At 49.9% G+C, this 11,320-nt stretch overlaps 1 protein-coding gene across 1 annotated transcript in view; it reads right to left on the reverse strand.

Annotated features, from left to right (window-relative positions):
• The window catches only part of DOCK2 (dedicator of cytokinesis 2), a 526,484-nt gene that overhangs the window by 80,187 nt on the left and 434,977 nt on the right, over nucleotides 1-11,320 (reverse strand). Inside the window, exons 30-32 of the mRNA XM_004696777.2 lie at nucleotides 11,152-11,230; nucleotides 608-708; nucleotides 430-488 (exon numbers count right to left, since the gene is read on the reverse strand). Coding sequence (XP_004696834.2) covers nucleotides 430-488; nucleotides 608-708; nucleotides 11,152-11,230 — 239 coding nt within the window. The remainder of the gene's footprint in view (nucleotides 1-429; nucleotides 489-607; nucleotides 709-11,151; nucleotides 11,231-11,320) is intronic.

The raw sequence follows: 11,320 nt of genomic DNA on the forward strand, positions 1-11,320 counted from the left end.
CTCAGAGCAGCTCGTGGTTTCGAACTTCAGACTTGGACAGTGAGCAGCCCAATGTGTAACCATGACGCCACCAGGGCACCACCACGTATATATTAGAAAGCAGAACAGCCGCTGCCCCCCCCCCCCAGCAGCAAGCCCACGGGTGATAGGTGAGGATGTGAGCCCCCAAACACCGGCTTATTAATTTCAACTTGTCTTCTGACCCCCTCAGGGGCCTCAAGCAGAGGCAGATCCACAGCTGTCTGGGGGGTGGCACCCCTCTCCTCCTGTGTACAACCACGCTCTTATTAAGAACCAAGGGTGTGCAGACGGATCAACTGTTATTCCGAACTCCCACCGCTGAATCCCCTGTGGCCCCCTGGCAGATGGTCTGCAAGAAGGAGTTTGGCGTGTGCAGATGTGTCTGTCTGGATGCCTGTGCCAACTCACCAAGCTTGTACCACATATCGCGGATGGAGAAGCCAATTAGTCGTCTCATGTCTCCGTACCTTGGAAGAACAAACACACGGGCCTCAGGCACCCTCTCAGACGATCCCATGGGCCCCCCACCCCCGCCCATACCCCCCCACCCCTACCCCTATTTAGCAAATCCAGAAATGCAACCTACTTATCCAGGATCTTGCAGTGCTTGGCGTGAGAGAACTGCTCCAGCTGCAGAGAATCCTGGGTGATGAAAGCTACCGCCAGATGAAAATAGTTGTTCCACAGCTGTAAATGGAAGAGGAGAAAACAGCCGTGGAGTGGGTCTGAAGTGGGAAAGCAGATGAAATGCTGGGTAATGTGAATAATTTATGAAGATGGCAGAAGACAGAGGCAGAACCAGTTTAATTGTGTGCACAGCAATTTCCTCCCTGGCACTGACTCTGAAATTACCATTCAGGCCAAAGCGAGGTGGATGGAAGGGATTTCTCCAAGTGCCAGCCATGTCCCCTCTCTGGCCGTGGGATCCGCTGGGGAGGTGGCGGTGGAAGATGTCAGGGCTGCCGTTTGGTTTTGCTTTGCTTTTGTGTTTGGAGAGACAAATAACCCACCCAAGCTGGCTCCTCTGCCTCAGAATTAGAGGGTGATGAGGGACAGGGTAGTTCAAGGGACATGCCAGTTTTCCCGAATCCTGGAACTCATCCCCAGTTCAGCCGAAAGCTCTGAGGACAAACCTAGGACCTGTCCCTTCTGTCTTTGAGACCTTTGCCTGCTCCTGTCCCTTTGTGAATAGCTTCCAAGTACGTTGCCCTGAAGCTACAAGTTACCTGGGGACTTAGTAGAACATGCACACTCTCTGGCCTAAGCCTTGACCTATTAAATCGGAACCTCTGGGAGTAGGTGTGTGTGTGGTGGGTGGGGGGGGGGGGGGGGTGGGGGGGGGGGGGTGGGGGTGGGGGTGGGGGCGGGACTGAATTTTCACAAGACCGCCTATGTCTGGTGCACATGTTTGGCCTCATTTATAAGGAAAAAGCAACTGCTGTTGACTAGACTCTGCCTCATGGTGACTCCCCATGGGTCACAGCAGAACGGGGCTCCGTACAGTTTTCAGCAGCAGACAGCCAGGCCTCTCCTCTGAGGTACCTCTAGGTGCACGGGAACCTCCAGCCTTTTGGTTAGTAGCTGTGTGCATTACCCCCTAACGGCTTCAGTTCCTATGGGACTCCTTGTTAGTTTACATTATTTACATGGCCCATTGGTGCTCAGTGTGAGGAAGTGATCAGACTGGCTCTAGAAATGCTGTTGGGCTGCTAATCACAAGGTCAATGGTTCGAAGCCATCATCCTTTCTGCTCTGTCTGTTACCATAAAGATGTGCAGCCTCAGAAACCCTCCCAAGATGGCTAGGATTTGGGATTCATTAGGTGGCAGTGGGTTTTCATCAGAACGCACCGTGTACTTATGATGTGACATGAGGCAGGAAGGGGCTCAGCTCAAGGACTGGCACATAGTGAGTGCCCAATAATATTAGCCACCAGGGCAGGGATGGCGACATGAGCTACAGAGCCAGAGAGACACAGCTCCAACCCAGGGGTTTTCTGAGTTCAGTGAACCCAGCTTCAAAACTCTAAATGTCTCAATGCCACTCAAGATGGTTACAGTAAGACCGGGGAGCATTGTACTGCATATCATAAGGTTGGCAGTTCAAACCCACCTGCTACTCTGAGGGGCAAAGATGAGACTATTGGCTCCATTAAGATGAACAGTCGTGGAAACTCAATATCGGGTCTCAACGAGTCAGAGTTTACTCGATGGCCGACATATGTGGAGAAGTCAAAAATACACGTTAGTCTTATTGCTGCAACTCTTTGTATTATTTGAGGGGTTTATTTGGTGCTGTGGATTAGGTGTCGGACTGCTAACCAAAAGGGTGGTGGTTCAAACCTACCAGCTGCCCTTTGGAAGAATGATGAGACTGCCTGCTCTTATAAAGATTCATCATTTTAGAAAACCTATATAGGGTCATTGTGAGTTGCGATCTATTTAATGGCAGTGGGTTTCGTGCGCACGTGTGTGTGTTTGGCAGCAATGCAAACAATAAAGCTTGGCTCCTTGGGTGTTCAAGAGTCTCAGCCTTATCAGAACAAGGGAAGGCGAGACTTCCCAGGACAAACCTTCCACTACCTTTACTCTAAACTTGGAGATGTCCCTGGAGGATGCAGAGGATCACGGTATCCATCAGTTATCCGTGCTACCCAGAGTGCTACTGCCCAGTGGGTCTGAGGTTCCACATTCAGAGAAAAGTAAAGCGAGCATCCCATTGCGACCACAGGGCAGGCAGTTCCCGCACCCTGCTTCCTTTTACCTAGCAAACTTAGAATGCTCATATCACTCCCATGTCACAGATAAGGAGACTGAGCCTCTGAGGAATTCAATCTTTTGTGGACATCCACTCAGCTTGTAGCTACAGCCAAGCAGGAATGTAGACTCAGAACTTTTCATTGAAGTTCCAGCTTTCCAACACACCAGTGTTGGTCTCTATCTGAGGATGCATTTACTGTGTATTCCTCGAACAGCTTCTACGTGCCAGGTATTGTCCCGCGTGGGGGTCAAACGGTGGCTGCACAGACAAAAATGCCTGTCCTCATGCAGCTTATGATCTGCTGAGACAACATGCTTTTCTCCACTTGAAACTTTATCCCCCAAGTTCCAGGGGACCCACCCCCTTCCTGGGGACAGTGAGGTCACCTCTGCTTTATAAACCTGTACAGTCAGTCACCTTCCACACAGTGACCACAATGGTCTTCCTCATAGCTCTCATAAATCTTTTCATAACCCTCTGAGTTGAACTGCAGGCCTTTGGTCTCCCTCATCCCTCTAAGTCCACACTCGGATCTGCTGTCCATTCCAGGCACCTCTCTGCGGGCATCACAGTCGCATTACTCTCCTGGACCTCGGAGACATCGGGGGACCTCAGCTGCCTGATGCTGACATGTGTGTTCGTGCCCAGAGCCTTCTTTCATTCAAGGCCCGGTGTGACGCCACAATGCTCTGTGGGGTAGAGACCATGGTCACACTCCATAGAAAGGATGGTTTTTAAGGTGGACATTTTCTTGTAGGGGGTTGCATCAGACAAATTAGAGCATTAAGGGAGACAGGTACTGGATAAAGTAAGGTGAATTCCTAAGGCGACTGATAATAATTCCAGACATGCCACACATTTGAGAACCTGCAGTGTAATTGCACCTCTTACCAGTCTGTAGCCTGCCTGACTGTCCTTTCACAGAGAGCTCTCCATGTCACCCCCAAGTCCTGACTGTGTTTGCTTTTAGTTGAGATATAGTTCATATATCATTAAACTCACCCATTCTTAGAATACTCATAAAGCTAAGCCAGCGATCATTATTTAATTCTGGAACATTTCCTCAAGTCTCCCCTCCCCACCAAAATCCCTGACCCCGTGAGCAACAACACCTCACTCCTCTCTCTATCTGTCCTCTCGGCCTATCTGAGCAGCTCACATACAGAGGAGCTTCAAAAAGGTTATGGAAAAATCCCATCATCTGTGATTACCAATTTTTTTCACGAACTTTTTGAAGGTCCCTTGTTTAGGGACTCGTATAATGTGTGAGCCTATTGTGCCTCGTTCGTTGACTTAATTCATGTATTCTTTTCAAGGTCCACCTACAGCGTAGCATCTGTCACCGCTTCAGACCCCATTGTTCAGATGTGTCATCTTTTCTTTATCCCCTTAGCAGTGGTCGGACATCGTGCTTGCTTTCATGTGTGGGCTATTATGAGCAAGATGGTTGGGGACATTCATGTATGTGTCCTTGTGAGAATGAAGACTTTCAGGTCCCTTGGACTTTTCCTTGACCCCCTTCCAGTCTGTGTGGTCTCTGGGGCCATTACTGTGCCTCATATGAGTGGATCAGAAATGGCACACCCATGTCCCTCACTGACGTTTTCTCAAGTCCCTCCCATTTCTATGCCTGGGGCCACAGCGGGGAGACTTTCAGATAGCAGGGCAAGCTCTGCTATCTAGTGGTCACAACTAGACACTCCTGGATACGTGGGATGCCCCTGCCTCAAACCCTTGCTGAGTCTTGTGACCACATGATCAGGACCAAATACAGTTGCTTGTCTCTTAAGACCTCATACAACCGCCTTAGACACCAGTGTTTTCTCCTTTCACCACTGCTTCACTCTGTGGCTCAGTCTGCTCAGACGCTACATGAATGTGTTGGTCTCGTGGCCTTTACTGACAGTGATGCTCACACCTGAAGCATCTTACTTCCTATTCTTTCATCAAGGTTCAGTTAGTTCCCTACTCAGTTTGTTCATACGACCTTCCCAGACTCCAGGCTCCGCCGGGTCTTCTCCATTCCTTCCCGCTTTCAGTAGAGCTGTGTGCAGCCACAGAGTTCGGTCCACGACTGGCCTTGCTCTCCATTCACTGCCCCTTGATGGTGCAGTCCAGTGGTTCGAGCCCAAGCTGTGGGGTCTTACAGAGCGGGGCTTGACTGTCGGGTGTACCACTTGAGAGCTCGGTCATTTTTGACTAGTTACTTGATTTTCTGAGCCACTTTTTCCTCAACTATAAAATGGAGAAAGGAGTGGCACTTGCTGTAATGAGCAGTATTCAGTGCTGGATGAAATAATCCAAGCACCACAGTGTGGCATCTACCACAAGACTTGGCACACTCAATAAACAGCAACGATGGGGACTCTACTGGTTGTAGAGTAACCATATGCCCCATCTTTTCCAAGCATCATTCCTACAAAGGCAAGGACCCTACTTTCCATTCATATGAGTTCCTAATGCCACACTCAGTATCATGGCTGGGATATAGCTGGGCTCCAGATAGTAGTGTTTGATGTACCGCTAGAGGCATTCTCCAGCTGCTGTTTCCAAAAGTTCCAGGTTGTTTCTTCAGTCCTAAGTGCCTAGCTCAGCTTGCTAAAGGAAGCCATGGGGTTTGGGCCAAATCCTTATGAAACACCTAGACAGGAGAGTGTATAGCAACCAAAGGTTATTAGTGGTTCCTAGGGGGAAGGTGAAGCCCTGGTGGTATGGTGGGTTAAACTTGCTGGGCTGCTACCTTCAAGGTCATTGGTAGAACTACACCATGGTTCCATGGGAGAGAACTGAAGCTCCCTGCTCCCTTAGAGATTCACAGCCTTGGGGACCCACAGAGGCAGCTCTACCCTGCTCTACGGTGTTGCTGTGAGTCCAGTGAACTCCTGGGCAGTGAGTTGGGTTTGGGTTTGGGATTTGGAAAGTCGGAAGGGAGGGAGAGGGGAAAAAGGGGCCCGCTACTTAGGGGCCATGGAGCTTCTGTTAAAGGTGATGAGGAAATTTGGAAATGGGTCATGATGATGGTTGAACAACATCACTAAGCATTCAAGATGCAACTGTTAAGTGCTAGGCTTCTAACCTAAAGGCCAGTGGTTAGAATCCTAACCTAAAGGCCAGTGGTTAGAATCCTCCCCACAGCTCCAGCGGGGAGAGGCCTGGTAAGCTGCTCTGTCCAGGTGAGCCCCAGGGAGTGCTGTGGGGCAGATCCACCCTGCCACACGGGGTCACGACTGGCCTTACGGTACTCAGCAACAATAATAGCACTGCTTTGTATGTGTGAAGAATGTTAAAATGGCCAATGATTTGTAACATATATTTACCACAATTTAAAAAACATTAAACACACCTACAGGTACACAGGCCTCTTTTCCTGGGGAACTGTTGGGTGGTTTCTGGTTAGGGACCTCCTATTTTGAAATCATAGCACACTAGTTAGAACTGGAATGGATTTAGGGGTCATTTGATCCAGCTTCCTTATTTCACATTTGCCAACAGAGAGGTCCAGTAAAGTTAAATGACCAACCAGTGTGACCCTGTGAGAGGGCATAATGAGGATTTACTTGTTTTTAATTTTCTTTCAAATAACTTATGAAAACAAAATACAAGTTTAAAAAATTAAATAGTTAAAAAGATTCTATCATTAAAGAAGTTATTTTACATCCTACCTTCAGCCCTAATCTAATTCCCTAGAGGATAATACTGTTAACAATTTCTTGGATATCATTCTAGAAAAATTTTTATGCATAAACCAATGTATGTATAGACTGCTTTTTAAAAATTCCTCCACTGTACTCGCTAGTTTCTCTCACCAACATATCTTGCAAATGTTTCTTTATTAGCATATACAGACTCCCCATTAGCATATGCTCGATTCTCTTTTATTACTGCATGGTACACACTTTAATTTTAACCAATTCCCTATTTAGCTTGACGCCAGCTTTTTTTTTTTCTCCCTCTACCAACAGTTCTGTAATCAACATTTTTGTTTATCCATCTTTATGCATGAGAGACTGTATTTGTCGTCTATATTCCTAGAGTTGGAATTGCTAAGTCCCAGAGTCTGTGCAGGATTTGTTGTGTGTTTATGGTTGTTGTCTATTTTCTGGTACACTTATCCGGTTGTCTTCAAAGGTTCCAGATCCAATCACCAGCTCCTCTGTCCTGGGCAAGTTATCTGTCTCCATGACCCTCAGTGTCGTCGTTGGAAAGTGAGGATCATAAAACCCAAACCACACTCAATGCCAGCAAGTCGTTTCTGATGCAAAGGGAACCTCTGGGCACAGGGGAGCTGCCCCTGTGGGTTTCTGAGACTGTAACTCTTCACGGGAGTAGACAGCCTCATCTTTCTCCTGCTGAGGGACTGGTGGTTTTGAACAGCTGACCCGGCAGCTAGCAGCCCACTAGGGCTCCTTCTGTAAAGATTACAACCCCGGGAAACTAATGGGGCAGTTCTATTCTGTCCTACAGAGACTGACTTGAGGGCAACACTTTTTATTTTGTAAGAGTTGGAATGGGCTCTATAACCCACAACACACGCACGAGAACATCGCACCTCTGAGACCCTGAGGTCAAGGGCAGTGTTCTCTCCTTTGCTTCTAAAGTCCCCAAAGCATGTCCTCATCGCCTGGGCCTGTAAGAATGACTAGTCACCACAAATCCTTGCCAACCTGTGTAGCAAATCCTCTCTCCCTCTCTGACCACACAAATGGCAGCCAAGCACCAAAGCGCAGCATCCTGCACGGGACACAGGAATGCAAATCACTCCAACCCCAAGGCCGAAAACACCATGTTAGTAATTCCCGTTTTCATACTACACAATGGCTCTCACAGAGCCCTCCGAATCACAAAGCCACCGTTCCAGAAATGATCGGAGGGGTTCATCGCGCGGCTGCCACCCCTCCTCTGGACAGCAGCTGCCAAGGCCAGTGGCGCCCGGTGATGGATACTCTTGCTGCTGATATTAAATGCATACTTAATGAGGCCGTAAGAAGCAAGCGGGTCGTGTTCCAGGCAGGGCACGGAGAACAAATCCGCTGGCACACAGGGCGAGGGGAAGGTAGGAGAGCACCAAGAAGATTGACAAATGATCCTGGACTCGGGTGCTTTTAAATAAATATCTGTGGAAGCCTCGTTAGAAAAAAATAGACTGGTTTTATTTTGTCGCCCTGGCCACTTTCCCGGCTTACAGAACCTTGTGGGCGTGATAGCCCCAGGCAATGCTGTGGTGGGGGTGGGGGGGTGGGGGTGAAGGAAAAATACCTCCTAAGTGACCTGTTTTCCCGAGGCGGATGTGGAAGTCCCCAGCCCTGGTACATACAGGGGCCTGATGGCGATAACAACAACAATGGCAGTTATGATTACTCCCGTCAGAGCTCAAACGTACTGAAAGGCTATTGAGATCCTGGCATTACTTGATGTGCTTGGTCTCCATCCTGCATTCATTCGCTTGTTCCACAATGCAAGGAGGGAGGGCGGCTAGTTAAATTAGGATCCCTAATTTCATAGTAGGCAGGCCGCGGCATAAGGCAGTAAAGTTGTCCTCCGGAGGTCACAGATCTGGGCAGCGTAAGATCCCATGAGGCACGAAACGCCTGTTTCCCAGGGACAGCTTTCCGCTGCGGGTGGGGTTTCTTCCAGGAAAACAGGCTGAAGCTGACGAGAATGGCGTGAAGGGGCTGGAGGTGACTTTTGCTTGCCAAGTGCCCCCCAAAGACCGTGGAGGGAAAAGCAGGTCCTGGGCTGTAATTGTGGACGCCCCCACACAGACATGAACAAACCAGCCTGCCGTCTTACGGCCCCCACACCGCCTTGCTGCTGGCCGCTAGGAGTGCTGTTCTAAGACGACCTTCCAGAATGCAATGGCCTTATTATCCTCCCTGGACGTGCCTGTCGCCGGAGCCTGTAGGTATCTGGGCCACGCCAGGAAAAGAATCAGACAGTTCCTCTAACTGAACATCCCCGTGCCAGGCCTGGTTTTGTTTGACCCCCATCCCCATGTGCCAAGGATTTAGAATTTGGGAAAAACTCGAACCCAGAGCCCGCCCTGCAGCTCAGCCCAGGGCAATAGCGTGTGGTCTTAACTAGCCACCAGGCTTTGACATCAGCCACCTGGGGTACTAGTCATGACTGGACTGGCAGGCTGTGTGAGTCTGAGTCTAAGCGCCTGCATTCTAAATACAGAGATGAGAATTGTGGTAGTGATAGAAAACAAGAAACAAAAAACGAAAACTCAGTCTCTGTTGATGCGATTTCCACTCACAGCGCTCCCCTGGTGTGTCAGGTAGAACTGTGCCCCAGAGAGTGGTTAACGCCTGGCTTTCTCCGAAGCAAAGAGCCAGGACTTTCTCCCCAGGTGCTTCTGCGTGGATGCAGACTTTCAGGGGCATTGGTCACTTGCACCAAGGACTTCTAGTAATCCTAACAGCAGCAGTACCTGCAATCAACTTGTAAGGCAGTTGTAAAGAGTGAGGGCAATGATACCCATAAAGTGCTCTCGTGAGAACTGGCAACGAGGCCAGCAGTACACAGCCAGTACACAGCACTTACTCCTTCCATCTTCACCATGGTTACCATACAGATGCTCAATGTGCACGCAAGGCAGTGTGAGAGGATCTGACTCAAAGATAGCATTCATCCTTTCCGGTCACCCAATGCCTGAAGACTGGTCCTCTCCGACAGGGTGGGTCTCAGGCCTTAGCCCAGACAGCAGCTCCCCCAGGAGACCTACCATGTGCCAGGCACAGCGCCTGGGGTCCCTGCCAGCACACACGTTTGCACTCACCATGTTTATACCCTACTGGAGAAAGCATCCGTGTGGACCAGTAAGGAAGGTGGTTTCAAACAGCGTTTAACGCTATGCAAAGACCTAAGCCTACTGAGGGGCAACCCTACAGGACAGAGCAGAAGAGCTCCATGGTGTCTCCATGGACGCAAACAGCCTTGTTTTCCTTCTGTGGAAGCAGTTTTTAGGTTCCGACCACTACTCTATTGAGTGGCAGGTCAATGCGTAACCCACTGGCCCACAGGTCTCCTTATAAAGAGACTCCAGCAGGTTCAATGGGCTTCATGGTGGCTTTGACAAGGGGGGGGGATGCCGAGAGGAGTAAGGAGGCCTCTTTGAGGAAGACGGTCTCTTTGAATGGAGACCGATGAGACCTTGCACATGAACTGCCGCAGAAAACTCCTTGCCATATCCCCGTTCTGAAAAGGCCGCTATGGAGTAGAAAGGGCAGGTGAGGTCAGCAATTTACAGAGGAGTCACCTGAGGCCTGGCCATCGTCTAAACCCCAGGTAGAAACTAGCAACTCGGACAAGGAGGCAGGCAGCACCAGGGCCTTTGATCACTGGGCTGAGACTTGGACTCCTGCATGTCCACCCTCCTGAGACCCTGGGTACCTAGGATCCGCCTGGAAGTGCCCTTGGGGTGCTATCTCACTCCCAGCTCCCAGGTTTGGGGAGTCAGCTCTTCTTCATTTTGGACTAGGTCCAGATGTGTCCCTCTGTATACCCCAGGGGCATGTTTATAAGCTCCTTCATCACACAGAGGAGTGCAGGTGATTAGATAGTGCCATTGGGTAACCGCATGGGCTGCTAATTGCAAGATTAGAAGTTCATGTCTCCCTAGAAATACCTTCCTGAGTAAGGCCCAGGAAGGATCCACTTCTGAAAAACTAGCCGTTGAAAGTCCTGGGGGGCACGGTTCTACCATGACACACGTGGGCTTGCCATGAACTGGTTATTGATTTGATGGTAACTGAGGTGGAGGTGGGGAGTCCCCTCTGGCTGAGCACTCCACATGATGTGGGCACGTGTGATGGAGCCCCACAGCAGCAGCGCTGGAAGACTTTATTGTAAAACGTTCTTCAGTGTCCAAGAGTGGTGGACTTTCTCAGCTCCAGTGCCACAAACGTTAGAAGATGTGATGCATTTTTAAAAGGTAGCACCTGCTCTGACAATTCATGAATACCCATTTTCCTCTTTAGCAAAAGATCCATCCAGAGGTCACATTTGCCTGTGCTGCCCAGCTGAACCAAAAGTCACCCGTGGCAGGCACACTGACAGTGACTCACGGACACTATGGCACAGAGCAGACCTGTCCCATGGGCTTCCAAGGCTATCATCTCTACAGAAGCAGGTTGCTTCATCCTTATCCCTGGAAGGGCCTGGTGGGTTCGAAGACACCAGGTGTGGGGCTGGCAGATGAGTGCTAGCTAGCCCACGGTCATCAGCAGGGCTCCTTGGCTGCTCAGTTAGCGACTGGCCAGGGCTTCCAGCCCTCCCCTCTCCCACCCACAGCCATGCCTGCAATCCGGAGACCCTGAGGCACCTGGGTGAGCTGTGGGGGAGCACTCATCCCTGGGGCCCGGCACTCACCTGGAACTCAAAGTTGGTGTTTTCCAGAAACTTCTGGTTCATGATCTCTGCGAACTTGTTGATAGCTCTCAGGAAGACCCTAGGAGAAGGAAGAGGATCATGGGTCCATCGATTACACTCCCTCAGTCACCCCCCTCCCCTGCTGCAGAGAGACTCAAACACCAAATGC

Source organism: Echinops telfairi, unplaced genomic scaffold (genome assembly GCF_000313985.2).
Source record: "Echinops telfairi isolate 266 unplaced genomic scaffold, ASM31398v2 ScPeMD7_7469;HRSCAF=8507_0, whole genome shotgun sequence".
Classification (NCBI taxonomy): Eukaryota; Metazoa; Chordata; class Mammalia; order Afrosoricida; family Tenrecidae; genus Echinops; species Echinops telfairi.